We start from the raw sequence: 18467 nt of genomic DNA on the forward strand, positions 1-18467 counted from the left end.
GTCCTAGAGATTAATGTACAACTTTTAAAAATAATAATAATAATAATAATTATTGTTATTGTAATTGAAATCCATATCTAATGCCAAACGTGTTTAGTGCTTTTTCACTGTCAGAATATTGCTGTAAGAATGATATTCATGTGTTAGACTGAAGTGTAGGATGTGTTTAGGGTGGATCTGTTATATTTTATGTGCTCTTTTATTGATTTGACTGACTACTTCAGAACAGTTGATATGCTGGGGAGGTGTTCTATGCCAAATGTTTTTGAAATTGGCCTTGAATTTTTTGAAAAGAAAGAAGTCGGGAGAAATGTCACTCAAGGAGCTTCTGTTTCACAAGGAGATCTCAGTCCCCATGGGACATTTTAGACTTTGGAGATAGAAGAAAACCTTTACAACAGAAAATAATTAGTCAGCTTTCTCCTTTAAATGGAAAGTAAGTTGTATCTGAACAAATTTTATTGACAGATAAACAAAGGAGTTAGTTCTGTCTTAATGCCCAGCCTTGGTAGAACCATAGCCATTTGTTTAGGAAAATCTTTCTTTCCTCATCTTCCCAGATCTTTATACCTCTGGGATCACAGTTCTGTGAGGAATTGAGTAGAATGGGTTAATACAAGAAATCAAGACTGAGGCTTCATGGAGCCAGCCAGGAAAAGAGAAAACAGCTGAGGGCAAGCAGGAGGGGAATTGGGCTGGCACAAATGGCGTGGTGTGTTGGTTGGAAGGAGCCACAGGACCTCCCCCTGAAAAAAATATTAAATAATCTGTCAATATAAATGATTATTCTGACTGATAAAAAGTGGACAGGGTGAGTCTGTTTGGATTTGCTTGTACATTTCTTTAGTTGAGTTTCAAATTTGGGCTTGATATGCAATCCATCTGACCCTGTCCAACAGCTGTCCCCCACATGTTGTTGTGCCGATGTCGATCTTAAATCCGGGCTGCTGAGCACGAAGAGGCTCTGCACATCAGCAGGGCTGGCCTGGGGAGGGTGCTGCTCCTGATGGCTGCATGGAGCAGGAATGAGAGCAGAGTGCAGGAGAAGGGGAGAAAGCCTGAAAGCTGAGAGAACATGCAACAATTTTGGTGTGTGGCTTTTCATGTAGCAGTTGATGGGTAGCTGTTCACAGTTTGGCAGACGGTCATGTTTTCAGTGTCTGCTCTATTGGCATCAGAGAAAGGATACAAATGTACATTATTCATGCAAAAGGCCTAGGCAGTTATTTTATGGTGACTTACTAAAGGTCTTGAAACCTGACTTGTATGCACTGTTACCTAGCAACATGTTATAAAGTCGCTGGGGGAGCAAGATGTATCTGTAATTTTGTATGTGTGCATATTTGGATTAAAATGTACTGCCAGTCACCAAGTTTGCTGCGCAGGAAGAGCAATGTCAGAATGAAGGGAATTTCTTTTCTTCTGAGATTTATGTTGTGTTACATACATTTGGTTCATGCTTTCCTCTATACAGAGTGCATAAATTTAGAGTAGAAGTAATTCTCTTTTAGCAAGTTGGCTGAGTATTAGCTGCAGTTCTGATGGTTCAGCTCTGCTGAACAAAGTTCCTTTGAGTCATTTCTTTATTACAACAGTCTTGTTAGGCCCATCAGAGCTTCAATTATTTGCCCTACCTTTCCAATGATCTAAATCTTTTGACATCTCAAATTGTATATGCCAATTTTAACAGCCAACACAGATTTTCTGAGACCAAATTATGTCAAAACAATCTAATTTTCTTCTCTGACAGGCCTTGTGGCTAGGAAAGAAGCAGTAGATAGATATATCAACTTTTAGAATTTGGCATTTATTCTTATTGAATATTGATCTTCTAAATGAACATTTATTTTTGCTTGCCAATGTTTATTGTTCCTCTTCTTGCTTGGTGTCAATCTGTATACCTCCAGTTTCATAGGAAACCTGCTGAAGTCCATCCATCATATCCACGTCTCTCCAGTTTAGAGACAAGGGTGTCACATGTGACAGTGTCAAATGCTTCACACAAGTCTGCTCTGCCCCTGTCCACCAGTGCTGTGGCTCCACCACAAAAAGCCACCAAATTTGTCAGGCATGATTTGGCCCTGATGAAGCCACGTTGGCTGTCTCCAACCACTTCTTTGTTTTCCATGTGCCTTAGCACAGTTTCCAGGAGAGTGGAGATCAGAGTAAATAATCATAAAATCATTGTCATTAGGACAAAAGGTAAAAGGATTGTTTCGCTGTAAGGTTTAAGTTCATATTAGGAAAATGTTTCCCAAGCTGAGGCATTTATACCTCTAAGATAGTTTGGCTGGAGAGATTGTGCCACTGGGGAAATGTACAAACAGCTGCCTGTCAGGTATGGCTGGTCACATAGGAAGCAGTAAGATGGACTAAATCTGTGTATCTCTATCAGTGGACCATAGGATGTCATAAGCAGTGGCAAGAAATGTTGTCTGAATAAAAACAAGCAGCAAGATGCAGAGATGCAAATTGAGGGGAAATTTACAGATGTTTGAAGTTTAGACCTGATTTGGAGTGGGCCAGAGATGAATTATGGTGACACTGCCCAAAACAGCCATTCAGGTTTTTTTTAGAAAGGCTCAGGGGAGCTTTAGATTTAAAGAGATTGAGAAATACTGGTGTGGGTGACCTTTTCAAGACCACTTCATGCCCAATTCTGTGCCATTGCTTGCCAGAAAGATCTTTAGTTATGTGTTTTATGAAATAAAGCATAACACAAATCTCCAAATGTAAATCTAAAACTTAGAACAAATCTTGATTTTTTTTTCCTAAATTCAATTCTCTAAGTCCTAGTTTAAGGTGGAAGAGGATTTTAAATTGACAAGAAATTTAAAAGGGTTCTCTGAAACTTTATTCAGAGTTTTTTGTAAAGACAATTAGCAGATACTCAACGCATGAAATATTTAAGCACGGGCATGTTTTTACCTTCAAATCTTGCCCCTCTGATTTCAGTAGGTCTGCTTGTACACTTTCAATGTTTCCAGTATTTTGCTGCAGCAGTGCTTTGTCAGAATGTTTTCTTCCCCCAGTCCATTAATCCCATGTAGGAACTTTATAACAGCATTCATATCTTAATTTAAAGAGTATTTGATTTTCCTGTTTCAAAGGCTTCAGTGGCAGACATTATACAACACATCTCTTTAAATACTGGTGTCCTTCCACCCACTTTTCAGGCTTGAGCTTTTTTTTTTCCCCAATAAAAATTTCTTTCACAAGGATCCAAACTACAATGGCCAGTGTACCCTAGTGATGTTATTACTGTGCCTACGTTATGTGCTGCAGTAACTTTTAACATTTGGAAATAAATGAATCCCAACAAAATGAATGGGATTCTTGCACTATTGCTCTCCATGGGGTTCTGTGTGGAAACAGTAATTGGTACACATCCTTCATTGCTGGCCTCTCTCCCCCACCTCTCTGGGTTTAAACAAGTGCATTGCTCCAGCAAGCAGGTCTCTTCATCTTGTGGAATGGTATCAAGTGTGCCCTGCCTCTGCTGTTCTTTTTATGTTCCCCAAGTTACTTGCATGGAAAACCCTAAAAGAAGACAGGAGGAAGGAGCTAACATGCTGAGGGTTTGGGGTGGCCATGTCAAACCAATTAGAAACTGTTTTCAGTTTGTCATTTCTGCTGTCACTGTCATGTGAGGAGTCAAGTCTTTATTTTGGGAAATAAAGCCACCATGGGACTTTGGTGACTGTCCAAAATATTTGGGCTTTTCATTCGTGTTTTATTAGCTGATTCCATTAATGGAATAATGAGAGAGTAAATAATCAGACACAGCTACATACAGCATATTAGTAGAAAAGCTAACTAATAATTTAGATTATTTGTTCTGTTTGGCTCTTGAAAATTACCATGTTCCTTAAAGGTAATACAAGTAATTTGAAATGTTTTATCATTTGCCATTGACTGTGCTGAACTGGCTGGCTTGAACTCTTCAAACAGTTATTTTTAATGAAATAAAATCCTATCCAATTTAATTGCCATAATTTATGTATTTGAGTAGCAAGTTCCAAAGAAAAGACCAGGCTGTCTATGTTTGGGAGCCGTAGTTTATGTCAGAATGTAAAATTTAAATTAGAATATGTAAGTGCACAGGACTGGCAATTATTGAGCCATGTCCTTAATTTAAAAATACTGTGAATTCCATAATGCTGCTCTCAGTGTAAATACCCTTGATGTCATCAAGTTCTCTCTTTGAAGTCTCTCCAGATTCCCATTTTCCTAGTTTCCACATAGACCTTTAGTTTGAAGTAAAATTCTGATATGCAATAGCACATCTACTTAAAACTTGGGCAAATGAAATCTTGTTCTAATCTTTGCTACTGATGCATCATCACCCCTATAATCTCTTTTCAGCAATTTCTAGTCTTGCATCCACAATTTCCCAACATCCTTAAAATCACACCATTGTGTTTTACATCTTGAAGGAACATGTAGAATTTAGCAAGATAGAGCAGTGTAGTCTCTGTTCTAATCCAGCAATTTAAAATGCAGAATAACAAACACCTTTTCTCTGTGTGTACTCAGTCCAATACAACTTAAAAGAAGCCAGCAATATAATTCTGGACCAGATCTGTGCTTACAATTTCATTTTAATGCCTACACAAACTCTTACATTAGGAGTATAGGACTGGACTAGGCTAATGGCTCTTTTGTTTCCCTGAATACACCATTACTCTGGGCAGAGGTCCGAGCTCATGAGCCTTTCTCTCTCATCTATCCAAAATGGGATTTGAAAACACTGTTAGTTCAATCATCTCTGATTGTTTGTTTTGTTTTTTGTTTTTTTAAACAAATATAAAGGCCAGTCTGGTGATATTTCTCTCCCCTGTTTTTGCTCCTTTGTAGAGAGAAGACATTCCAATATTGCAAGTAATTCTTTCTTATCAGCAATAAATTCCTTCTTGCTCTTTTCACTGCTTCTTCTCTTTTTTCCAGTGTCCTTGCAATCTTACCTGTTCTGCTGCTGTTTTGGTTTTCACCTGGAAAGGAGGAAATGTTCTTTACAGATGCTACAGCCTTGTTTACCCTGTGGGACTTTGGCTGAGCAGCAGAATCTTGGGGTGTCAGGAGGGGTGTGTGGTTCTGCTCCTGCCTCAGCAATTTGCCTGATTCCTTTATTCCACTTGGACTAGAACTTGGGAGATTTTGAGGGAGCAGTAGCTGGACTGGTCATTCTCCTTTGCTATGTCTCATTGTGCTTTACTCCAGCTTTCTTTTACAGAGCAGCTTTAAAGAAGATCAGTTTACTTAGCTGGCCTTTCTTGACCTAGGCTTGCAGTTTTTAATGTACTTAACCAATATGGTTTGGAAGACCTCATATTTTGAGTGACCTCCTGAAGCTCAGGGGTGTCAAGTCATGGCATCATCATATTTGTGGTTGTCTATTCTGCCATTGCCCTGTTTTGATAAAAAGAAATATTGTCATGCTGAGCACCCTTGAGCCACAAGTAGCTTTTTCATTGGTAATGCCCATTCTGTCCCTTAAAGCTCCATGGGTTATTTAGGGCAGAGTAGAGCACTTTAAAATTCAGGTGTAATTGACTGAGAATTCCTAGAAGGGTTAGGTAGCATGAAGTGCTCTGGGACATATTAATACTCCAGGGCAAGAGGCACTGAAAGGAAATGCTAGACCAGCTAGAATGTCCTGCCAGAAGAACAGTATTTCACCTTTTGGGCCACTTACTGTGCATGCAGCCTCTGTGTTTAATCAGATGAACATAATTTATCAGCCCAATTGAATTTTAGTCTGGAGGTTCTCCAACAGGTTCCAAAACCATAGATTTTTCTTGCAAAGCAATTAGCTCACTGGAGGTTGCTTCTGCAGTGTTTGTGCCTCTTTCCAGTTCTTGAATGTTATCAAATATAAGCCATGGTCTCCATGCATAATGCCAATTCCTACCTGGACATTTCAACTGCTTGAGAATAAAATAGTAGATGACTCAAGTCACACCCTTTATTGACCACAGCTGCCTTCAGGGTGATGTGATGCCCACTGTCATGGGACTGTGTCCTCCAAATACAGCAGAACTGACCTGTCATAGGCTCTTGGTTCATTTTAACCACCACAGCTTAGAGCTTACTGTCTGGGATGGAAATTTCATCATAGTTCCTTTCAACCCAGACTCTATGGATGCTGTTTCTCATGGCCTTTTTTGGTGGCAGAATTTTTGTTGTGGATTTGGTTTTTTCTTCATGTTTTCTCTCAGACAGATGGAGAAGTGACCAGCTTCTTGCTGATTGTGACTTGTAACACTGAGCTTGGCTTGGAAGTAATCAGCCCATTTTTCCTCTTTCAGTCACAAACATTTTGAGCATTTAGAAATCCTCTTAAGTGGACCGATGGAGTTAGCAGCTTCTACCAGAGTGTTTCAGATTAGTGGCAGATGCCCAAAGCTTTTCTTGTGGCATTTGGCAGTTTCAGGAAAGTGCTATAACTTTCATCATCTACTTTTGCCAAATGGCTCAAATGGTTCCAGTTGCCAGGAAGATAAAAATCAGCAGTCTGGAATATTCTTTGATCTGTGTTTTTTCTGGATATGGAATAGAACAAATGGAGCATTATCCACTGTGCTTGAGAGATTCCTGCCTGTTGGTTTCATTTGCTCTGTGGGTTTGTTTTCTTTCCTCGTTTTGTATTTCAAAATTAAATTGCTGGGGTTTTTTTATTCAGTGTGCAGACAACACATCCTTCATTCTGTTCTCACTGCTGTTCAGAATGAATGTAAATTAAATACAAATTAGGATATGTGTGTGTATCTATTTTTGTATGTAGATAGAAGATACTCTTCCTTCTGGAGAGTAATAATTTTGTCATTCAAATATACTTTAATAACATTCAACTTATTCTTTTTAATTCTTGTCTAGTTCTAATTTTTTTTAAGGATTCCCCAGTCATGGGATTTTTAAAAACTGGTCATAGTAAAATTTTATTTCCCTTACTTGCAATATTTTTTTCTTACATCTGTTTATTGTTTTCCCTAAAATGACTGGTGGATGCATCACGCCTGCTATTCCCATGTGTTAGGAATTTTGTCCATAGTTGTGGATTCAAGATGGGACAGAGACAAGAGTGGTGGGGACTTTTGTTGTTTAGGGGGTCTTTTTTGTGTTGTGGATTTTTTCCCCCCCTCTAGCTTTTATGTATGGATCTGATGATAGAGACAACCTGCCCTTTTTCATTTGTCCTTCTGTTTTAGGCTTCATTTACATTAGAATCTGCTTTAGTATATTTCAAGAAAGAGTAAAAACCCTATTAATTATAGCAATTGACTTGAAACTGACCCAGTAGTTTTCTGATTTTGTTTTTATTTTCTGGAGGAAGAAAAATGAGGCAAATAACTCTTCTATTTTTGTGATTTATCTACCATTTAAATATTTGGTTTTTAGAACACATCATCAGTTCAAGGAATGTGCTGCCAGTTAATTAAAGAAATAAGACTCTACTTCTTTCCTTATTTATTAATTCCTCTTCTGTCCAAAACAAAGCAGGTAGAGTAGGCAGAATCAGTGGCATGGGTAAGAACAACAGTCTGGGATTCTTTTCCTTCATGTAATACTGCCAAAGGCACACCTTCAGGGCTTCCTCCGGGTTGGGGCACCCTGACTATGTTTTATTTTTCTCACTGGTGAAGTATTGTAAACACACAGAGTATTAATATCTCATGAAGAGCTCATTTAGATTATGTCTGATGCTGTGCTGGTAGATTTGTTATCAACACGGTTTTGTTGATCATTGTTACCCTGGATGGTGGCTCAGAAGTGTGAGGAGGCAGTGGCTCCTAGCAGCACCTGCTGTCACTGCAGGAGGGATCCCATGTGGGGTAGGGACAGAAAGGAAAAGGTGTGCCAGGGAAAGGAGGGAGACTTGATTCATTCTGGATCTTTCACTTCATGGGATCAGTCAGGTTGGAAAAGACCTCTGAGATCATCGAGTCCAATGCATGACCAAACACCCCCTTGTCAGCCAGGCCACAGCACTGAGTGCCATGTCCAGTCTTCCCTTCAACACCTCCAGGGAAGTGACTCCAGCACCTCCCTGGGCAGCCCATTCCAATGTCTCACCAACCTTTCTGGAAGAAATTCTTCCTGACATCCAACTTAAACTTCCCTTGGTGCAGCTTGGAGCTATTTCTTCTTATCCTGTCACTGGCTCTCTGGGACAAGAGTCTTACCTCCACGTGGCTACAGCCTCCTTTCAGGGAATTTTGATGTGATAGTAGCCCCCAAGCCTTCTTTTCTCCCCCAGTTTCCTCAGCCACTTCTCATAAAACTTGTGCTCCAGACCCTTCACCAGCTCTGTTGCCCTTCTCTAGAATCACTCCAGCACCTCAATGTTCTTCCTGAATTGAAGGGCCAAGAACTGGACTGTCACTAAACTCTTTAAACTCTGGCATGATCTACCTTGAAATTTTGGTCCTCTGAGCTATTAGAACTTGTCTTCATCTTAGTAGGGTTTGAGGATACCCTGGGATGAAGAGCATTGAGGCACCACCTTACACCCACCCTTAGACTGGGTCACATTGGCTGCTGACTTTTGACTTGGTGATAAGAGGGTTTAAAAAAATGCTAATTACTTCCAAAAGCATTCCTTTTGATCTTTTTTCTTGTGGTCAGGTAATGCAATAAGCATCTGTCACTGCATACTATAGCACTTAACTCTTGTAATCAGTACCTTGCTTAAGTCTGTGATATTATCTGAATTCTGTTCCATTCTGTTTGTTTATGGATGTTTTTGCCATGGCATATGGTTGCAAACTTATGCTGACCTATGCAAGTTTAATATCACCTCTATTTTAAGTGGTGGAAGGGTAGGCTCACCCAGCCTGTAGTGCTTGCTCTGCCTGGCTCATTTTCTGCCCTGGTTGATGGCAGAGACAAGGCTGGGTCCCCAGGTTAATGGTTGTTCTCAGTGGGTCATCTTTACCTCTTCACTCAGACTCATGCTTCCTTTATTTTCTGGGACAAATTTGAATTAGAACCTTTTTGAAATTAATAAATTCAAAAGACCTTTTCTTTCCCTGGTGTTCTCTGAAAGTTCAGGCAGACTGCTCACTCTCAGTTGCACTCAGATCCTGGTGGAGGTATTTTTCATATCAGCATAGCAGCTGGAGTGGCATGTTTTAAAAGCAAAGGACTGCAGAAGGTAATTCAGCAGAGAAGGTTTGGGTCTCTTTGTTTTTGTGACCATTCATCACCCCAGGTCAAACCCCAGAATAGACTGAGGCCAGGATAAAGAAGATAGATGGAATTTTTTTGTTAGTACCTTAGTAAAGTTAAGATTGGCTTGAGAGCTCTAACTTGTATTTTTATGGTTTAAAGCATGTTTTAATGTTTCACATTTTTGCTTTTGCTCTTCTTTAAAAAATAAAAAATGCAAAAGCAATTCCTAATGCTGGTAAAAGCTCCTATAGGGTATGTTAAAAATTCCAGATATAAGGTAATGTAATTCCTGAAGTGACTAGAACTAATGTGTATGAGCACATTGCTTATGTGTGCACTCTTTATACCAATTGCCTTAATCCTGTTCTTTGGTAATGCCTTGCCCGGCAACAAGGAGGAAAATCAAACAACTCTGAAATATAGATTGGAAAGATGTGGTGTGTTACAGGGTAATGCAGTAGCTTTAAAAATCATTAGCACACCCCCAAAGACAAACATAAAAGATTTGACCTGTGTGGAAATGAAAGGCTCAGAGTAGCAAATGTAAGTGTTTCATTCTGATAATGATGAAGTGCTCATCACATGGGGTACAATTGCCAAATTGTACCCCATATTTTAGAGTTCAGGTATCTGGGAGATGGTGAGCACTTCATGGTAGGATGCAGGAATTTGGGTTCTCTAGGAGTTTTGGGGGAGTTGCTGAGAAGGAGAGTGTCTGAGGAAATAAGCCAAAAAAGTGAGGAAACTGAGAGTAGGTAAGAAGCTGAATTGGAGGAGAAAGTAGACCAAGGGTTTAAGTAGGTAAATGTTGCCAGATTTTGTCTTTTGTGTTTGTGGAGACAGAAGTTTAGAGTGGTGGGAAAAATGTAAACTTGCTAAAGTTAAAGGCACTCAACAAATCATCTGCTGTGTGTTACTGGGAATTTAAAGTGACATTTTGGCCAAGAAAAGGTCACGAAGAGACAGGGAGAGAACTATCTCTTCATAGTTAAATTTAAAAAAAAAATTAGAAGATTTACTTGAAGAATAGTGTAACTTCTTTTGCTTCTGCTTGTTATGCCTCTGCCCATGAATTTCTGTTGGCTGGGCATGGAAGTATTGTCTAAGAGCTGTTCTGGTTTTATCCTTTTGACTAAACACTGTGCAGAGGTTCTGCTGCTGTCAGGAGGTATCAGAAAGGCCCTCCAAGCATTGCTCAGTCTGTAGATCTTAAGGAGCTCCCCAAAGTCTCCTTACCCTCCTCTGAGGCTATACAGCTGCTTAGGAGGAGTATTCAAAAGGAATATTTTAAACTTACTTTTTCTTTTTATGGATTTAGAGCTTGGAAGAGTGCAGAGCTCTCTTCTGACAATCCCTTAGTTCTCTTCTTAATACAGCAACTTTTAGGACCTAAGAATTCGCTATCTTTTCCCTTTGACTCCCCTCTTATATTTTCTGTCTTCCTACCCTTCATATCTTGCCTCTCTTCCATGCATTAAAACCTTAGTATGTCATACCCATGGGCTTTGCCAAATTTTCCCTTGGGTGAAATGTTTTAAACTTCCACCAAGCCTGTAGAAAACCTACAAACCAATGACAAGGGAGGAGCTTTTAGGAGGAGTAGGGGGAAACAAGTGAGAGAATGTTCTTCTGAGCTTTGGTACATGCAGTTGTTGTGTTTCAAAACTGCCCCTTTGTAGAAAAGGTGCAGAAGTTTGTTTGTCCCTTGAGGCATCTTTGAGCACAGTTGGATGTGTCTGCTGCCTGTACCTGCCTCTAGCATTTCTCAGGTTATGGTTTTTCCCTGTTACTAGCTGTTCCAGGATTATGTATTGCACTAAGTCTCACTTCTTTCCTTCTCTTAACAGCTGCAAATCAAAAAGAGCCCTTGACTCCTAATTTTAAAGTGAAAGAGGAGCCTAAGGATGAAGAAGCTGGAAGTTCAGCCGTGTCTCAGCCCAGCTACGTGTTCAGCCAAGAGTCTGAAGCCTCAGCTCCAAATGTCCCTGAAGAGAAACTCAAGCCACAAGAAGCACAGGCAAATGTGATGAGGCAGGACATGTCAGTCAAGGCAGCATCTGAGCTCCTCATGAAGCTCTCAGGTAGATATTTCATTTAATAATACTGAATTTTTTTTTTTTTTTTTTTTTTTTTTTTTGGTGTGTGTATGCTAGCAAGGTTACCTTGCAAGAAGCAAGGTAGCAGCTTTATAGCAAGCCAAGGAACAATTGAAAAGTCTTGTCTACAAAGTGTCATATATGTGAAATATATGTGAAATATCTCAGTTTGGTCTGTAGCCACACTATCTAATTATCTCTGCTCTGATTTTCAAATTAATGACTATGGAATAAGTCAAAAGAAATGATGCCTTAAAGCTTTTAGGTGCTATAATTTTTTAAATGTACAAAACCATGTTAATACCAATTTATTCACAGGTGTCTCTTCATTAACATCATAAGAACATTTCTGTACTTTACTGTACCTGACATAGCTTTATAGAATATGACTTTTAAAGCTTTTCTTTTTTTCTGGCAATACATTGTACTCAAAATTATAAGATACACTGTTAAAAAAATTGTGTAAACTGAGCCAGCTTTTTGCATTTAGCAAGAACACTTGAACTGCCTCAGTGATAGGTTCTCCTGCCAGACAAGTAGGCAGTGTACACACATAGGCAGTGTTTAAGCTGGAGGGAGTCAAATAAAATGTATGTTCTGCTAATTATGATTTGTCTACCTTTCAGAATCAAGGTTTAAGAGAAAGTAAAAGGGTTGAATTCTTCCACTGGGATCAGGTTAATGATGAAAGGACTTTGAATTTCTAACAGACCAATTTTTAGGACCAAGACATTAAAGTCGGTCTGGCAGGCTGGGTTTTGTGCTTCTGCGTCTGAACTGGATCTGATAGATTTTAAGTCTTCTCCAAAGCTGAATAAGACTTATTTTTTTAATTTTGCCAAAGTCATGCAACAAGGGCTGGTGGGAATGCTTACAAGTTTAGTAACTTCTGAGATCCCTGTCAAACCTACCTGAAGTCGGTTGTCTTGATTGGACACTGTCAGCTGTGAACTTGAGCTCAAACTTGTATCTGAAAGACTTGAGCTGACTAGGAGCTCCCCCATAAAACATGTAATTAATTCACTCCTGTTCATACCTTCACATTCTAATTTGCAGAAGAATTTGAATCAAGCCTTCCATGTTAATAGTGCAAAAATGTTTCCCAAGTACAAAAGCTGACCAGAGCACCAATTTCCAGATTTTTTTTCCTCAGACTCCCAAATATAAAACACTTGGTTATTGGTGTAATTCACAGTTGCTGCTGGTAACTGGTTTGAGTGAGGTGTTTTGGTAACAAAATTTTACAGCCTAATGAATGCTAAGCTGTGACTATTTTTCTTGGTGCATATAAATTCATGTAACTGTTTTTATAAAGAAAGAGCTCTGTAATTTAATGTTTTGTGAAGTACTTCAGAGACACGAGGGTTCTGGATTGTCAGTCTGGAGTTCAGCACTGGCAGACTGTGTTTAAATAGTTCTATTGCTGCCTATTATGTTAGAATATTTGTCCCTTAAATACCTGTTTCTATGAGAGAAATCCAGTGTGTATTAAATCTTGGTCAAGTCTTCAGCTTGTGTTGGGATCTCCAAGGCTTTAAAGGGAGATCCCAACACAAGAAAGAAAGAAATACAGCAGTCTAACATTTCTCTTACAAGCTCTTAGGGACTGAGCAGTTTTTGCTGACAGTGGTCTTTTTGGCTAATGCATAGATTAGGATGTGAAGAGTGACTGGGATTTATGGAGTCGATGTTGCTGCTGTCGGTGTTCCTGCATCAGCCAGGGGGTGGTGGGGTTACACCCAGTTTGTCACAGACAGTTTTCAACCTGCACTTCCCTGAATTACCATCTAAGGCAGAAACTGGAGAAGAAAACACTGAGATACAGTTTAATGTGGGACAACAAGAGGAAAATCTTAAGATGATTAGCCTCTTTAGTGGTTTATTTTGGGTTTTTTTGAATCTTTACATTATGTGGTAGAATACTCCCATATCACTGTTGACTTCACAGCCTACTGTAAGCAATTTTGCAGCCTGGTTTTGGTGACTTAGAACTTACTTAATTAAGCCACTTCATAGAATCATAGAAGGTGATGCCTTAAGTTTTAGCTTTCGTATTATCCAGATTCTGTACTGCCTTAGTATATGACTCTGAACTTCATATAAGGTGTTAGTAAGTTCTCCTCACAGTCTAGTTTGACAAAACAATCCTTTCCCAGCCTGAGAACCAAGGGTACCATTGCAGCTTCAGTGCAGCCAAAGTGCTGCTATCTTGCACCCAAAAAGTACAAACAGCAGCAAATTGAGGAGAGCAATCTGGGAGGATGGGACTTCATAACCTGAAGCTGTGTTTGAACAGTTAACCCCAATACGTAAATGGACCAAAACTTACAAAAGCATGGAAAGATGTGACCTGTTGTCCATCTTGAGTGTAGCCTCAGCCAGGATCTTGTGCTGCCCAATGTGTATCCTTTGAAGGCCTTTCAATAAATACTTGCTTTATTCCTTTAACACTGTCTAGACTCTGCTCTCAAGGCATCAAGGGACATTAAAGATGACAAAATCATTTAGGCTGGAAAAGACCACCCAGGTCATTCACTCCAACCGCTGACTGATCACCACCTTGTCCTGGGCCACAGCACTGAGTGCCACATCCAGTCATTTCCTGAACACCTCCAGGGATGGCTTCACCATCTCCCTGGGCAGCTTGTTCCAATGCTTGGCAACTCCTTCTGTGAAACAATTATTCCTGATGTCCAGCCTGAACCTCCCCTGGTGCAGCTTGAGGCCATTTCCTCTTGTCCTGTTGCCAGCTGCCTGGGAGAAGAGACTTCCCAAGCTACAGCCTCCTTTCAGGGAGCTGTAGAGAACAATCATCTGGTTCCAACCCTCCTGCCATGGGCAGGAACATCTTCCACTAGAAGGTATTGCTCATCCAATGTGGCCTTGAACATTTCTAGGGATGAGGCATCCACGTTTCTTCCTGAGCCACGTCTTGAGATTAAAAGGAGAACAAGAACAAACTTTTTCATGGTACTGGAAAGAAAAAAAATGGAACAAGTCTGTCTTGATGTTTTACTCTCTGTGGGAAATCCTCAGTCAAGTGCCCTTGTTAGATTTGATATATTTTATAATTGGGTTTAAGTCAAGTCCCTTCAGATTCTCTCTATGCTTGGTAAGGACTGAATGGATTGTATTCTTGCTTTGTTCTTTTCCCTTTCTTCTGTGTAACACTAATTACCACAACCTGCATCACATACAAATTCAGGAAGGAATTTCCAACATAACAGTGTTGTGCTTCCTGCATTCCTGAACATACATGCTGCTGTTATCCTCTGAGCAAGAGTACTGCTGATTGTTTCAGCCTCATGGGTGGGAGCCAACTGGGATTTGGGCATAGACCTTGCTATTTCCTTCCATGCAAGGGATAAACTGGTTTCTATTTTTCACTGGGAAATCTCTTTTCCCACACAGAGGTGCTGTGTTGGCAGCTCTTAGCTGTACAGGGTTGTGGAAGGCCCTGCCATCTCTGGAGCCTGGTTTGGTCTGGTGCATACTGTAGGGTAGGTTTACTCCAAATCACCAGGCCTTTGTCAGCCCCCGTTTCTCAGCTACTCAGAAATTACTCTAGAGCTAGGAAAAGTTAGAAGAATCAACATCTTTTCCTGTACTAGAACATTAACAGAACATTTGTTAGCTGTCATTGTAGAAGCAGGTGGAAAGAAAGAAGAGAAAATCGCACACAGCTATTTTAGTTCTACAAGACAACACTCTCTTTCAAGCTGAAGGGCTCTTTGGACACTTGCTTCTAGCAACATGACCAGAATTTGGGATCAAGCCCTTGCCCCACACATTACTGTGGTGGAATTTGACCTTTTATACCAGTTCTTTCTCTTCCATGTTCCCCTGGGATTCAGATCTCCTACCCCACAGTTCACAGACTTGATTCCTACTCACACCTCTTCCAAAGGATTATCCAGGCTCAGAGGGCTCATGTCTCTTGGGCACGTCTGGGCAGAACCCGCTTCCACCCAAACAGCCAGGACAAAACTTCCTAACAATCAAGCTGCTATTTCAGAATAAATCAAACACCCATTTGAAAGAAATGGTGTTTGGAAGTTAACAGGCAAAGTTTGAGCAGATTTTCAACCTCCATTCTACAGAAGAAAATAAAATTACCATTGTGATATGTATGAGTGCACAAAGGTGAGCTGGGAATTCTCTCCATTGCTGAGTCTTGACTGAGACTAGGTCCAGTGGTAAGCAAACAGGTTTGAGGAGATAGTGGAGTGGGGTGCCATCCCTGCAAAGTTTTAAATTACCATAAAATATTGTACAAAATCAGTTAGAAGAAATGGGAGTAACGTGTTTCAAATACACCTGTTTTTTACATTTTTTATCAGTTCTCTTTCATGGAAAAGCTAATTTAATTAAGTGGCACCCTCAATGATTCCTGGTCAATTTTATACACTCAGTCTTGTAAATTGAAAAGTACATTTCAGAGGAGACTGAAATTAAAAATAAATATTTGCGTTTACATGCCATTGTTAGAGCTGAAAAACTCATTTTCTGCTGAAATAGTCATGCTGCTGATATGTTTGGGGCATGTATTAGCTTTTAGAAGCATACAATGTTTTGTCTTCTTGTCCAGAAATGAGTGTATAGGTGGAAGAGTATAAAATCTATCCCAGGCTGTAGCACTTTTTAAGTAATGTTTTGCCCAGGGACATTAGTATGTCCTTGTCTTTCCCAGAAATGTTGTCTGAATCACATTTACCTTTATTTCAGATGTATCCTATTTTTGAGCTGTGTTCATTTTGCATGTAACTCAGGTTGTTTTCCTCCCCTCTTTTTTCTGTGAGTCAGTTCCCCATGTATTGCACATCTCCTTGTTAGCCCAAGCAAGTGCATGACATTTGTACCCTTTGGTTCCTTTGGATTTTTTGTTCTTCAACCCTCAGGTCACACAGTGTTTTCTTGTAATACACCAGTACCAGCAAAGTGTCTTAATTTTGGGTTATCAGCACATGCAATTAGTGCAGACTTACTTCATGACCTCAGCACCCAAAGTGAGGTGCTGCCTACAACCGAGTCCAAAAGCATTCCTGATCATCTCCATTTATTACAGCTAATTATATGATACTTCCTCTTTTGGAACAACTGGTTATTACAGGGGAGGGGTGTGATGGGGTTTTTGGGTGTTTTTTTTTATTAAGCCTATATCCACTTAAAAATGTGTATGGTAATTTTGTATTTCATGCCTTGTCATTAATTTTTTGACACTGTATCATACTTTTAATTGAAATCACATAGATTAGAGCAACTATTTAAAAAGAGTTAAACAAGGAGAAGAGAGCAATAGTACAATTCTAGCATAAGGTGAAGGCCAGATTAATCTTGCTGCATATTTCTTTTCCACAACATTGTGGATTGCTCTGGGAAGTGCCCATGTGGAGTTAGGCTGCTGTCTCTGGAGATCTCTGTTGCTGGTACCTCGTGAGAGTCCCTGCTCCTGGATTGATTCAAGAGAGCTGTCAAGGCTTTCGTCCTTGCTTGGAAAGCCTCAATAACGGGCAGAGAAGGGAAAATACAGGGAAGTCTTTTGTTCCTTGGGGCTTCTGTAGGAGCCCAGAACGTAAATGGAGAAGTGTATGGTTCAAAATAAGACTTCTTCTTTGTGGGAGGTAGGGGAGTGGCAAACCATAGCAAGTCACATTCCCAGATTAAACCCTGCTACTAGCCAAGTGGGTTTTGTTGGGGCTTTTTCTCGTTTTCGTTTTTATTTTAACCAGATTGTTCAAGTAGGGTCTTGCAGGTACCACCATCATCCTACCATTTAAATGGAAGGAGCAGCAGATGTCTATCAGGACTCTAATTAGTTTATGGCTTTAATTTGCTCCATTTTTTTCCTTGGATCGCATTTCTGTGAAGCAGCTTGTAGTTGCAAAATTCTGTAACATGGGAGTTCAGAGGTTCCACTTTAATAAATATGAGCCATTTCATGATTTTTTTTTTTTTTTAATGCAGGATCCTGTTACATTGATTCATTGACATTGTCTTATATAAAACAGCAGTTTGAAAAAAATACTAGCAAAATAAAGCATCAAGCACAGCGCCCTAGGGAACGTCAGATGTTCCTTGTTGTGTCTCTGTAGCAGAACCTTCAGGGCTTGCCAACTGTTCCCTACCTCTGAGGTTTTATTTAAGCTGTTTTAGGGCATGTTTATTTCTAGCAAATCAGAACAATTAGCATAACAAAATGCCTGATTCTCCGTGCTGAAAGCTTTTGAAGTTGGTACAAGTTGACCCACTATTTACCCCTGTCTACTTCATTGTGGAGACTGGTACATGAGTCCAATTTATGAGACATATGGGGAAGGCTTTCTTCTCTAAGTTGATTCATAAAGTTGGTTTGTAAAGCTGATGGGCATTTCAGCAAATACGAACAACTTCGAATTTTAGTCACAGGGTGAAGTTTTAAGTAAATTGGTGGGAAGAAACAGGAGTGATTTAATAAGTATTCATTTGATTTTGGCAATGCAACGTTATTGGACAGCTGTTTTGTCAGCCAAAGCAATATTTACTGCATGACTTGTGTTCTTTATGAAACCTATCCCTTATTTTTGACTTCTATCTCAAATATTGGGAAAAGCAGTGTGCTGCATTAGGAAGGGTTCAGTGTCCCTTGCAGAGCATGTGAGTGCTGCATGGAATCACAGAATGGTCTGGGATGGAAGGGACCTTTAAAGGTCATCCAGTCCAACCCCTCAGCAACAAGCAGGGACATCTTCATCAAAATCAGGTTGCTCAGAGCCCGTCCTACCTGACCTTGAATGTTTCCAGGAATGGGCCATTTACCACCTCTCTGGGCAACCTGTTCCCATGTTTCAACACTCATATTGTAAAAAATCCTTCCTTTATATATAGTCTGTATCTACCTTCTTTTTGGTTAAAACCACTGTCTCTTATGTCACAATAGGCTAAACAGTCTGAACTCAGCCTGCTTTAAGTACTGAAGGGCTGCTGTAAGGTCTCCCTGAAGTTTTCCCTTCTCCCGGCTGACCAAGCCCAGCTCTCTCAGCCTGTCTCCACAGGGAAACTGTTCCAACCTTCTGATGAGGTCCATCAGGTCATGGCTTCCCTGGGCTGGGAGGTGTTGGGGGAGCTGAGCCTGTTCAGTCTGGCACAGGAGAACTAAAGACCAATCTAATTGCAGCCTGCACCTACTTGAAGGAAACTTGGAAAAGAGGTGGAATTAAACTT

At 40.1% G+C, this 18467-nt stretch overlaps 1 protein-coding gene across 2 annotated transcripts in view; it reads left to right on the plus strand.

The window, feature by feature from the left end:
- ZNF827 (zinc finger protein 827) overlaps positions 1-18467 on the plus strand; it is a 98580-nt gene that overhangs the window by 40871 nt on the left and 39242 nt on the right. For both annotated transcript variants that reach the window (XR_011679895.1, XM_071431487.1), the window contains one exon: positions 11019-11252. Coding sequence is in view for 1 of the 2 variants with exons in the window: in XM_071431487.1 (XP_071287588.1) it covers positions 11019-11252 (234 nt within the window). In the remaining variant the exon portion in view is untranslated. The remainder of the gene's footprint in view (positions 1-11018; positions 11253-18467) is intronic.

Source organism: Agelaius tricolor, unplaced genomic scaffold, assembly GCF_023055355.1.
Source record: "Agelaius tricolor isolate 1412-34295 unplaced genomic scaffold, bAgeTri1.0.p SCAF_8, whole genome shotgun sequence".
Classification (NCBI taxonomy): Eukaryota; Metazoa; Chordata; class Aves; order Passeriformes; family Icteridae; genus Agelaius; species Agelaius tricolor.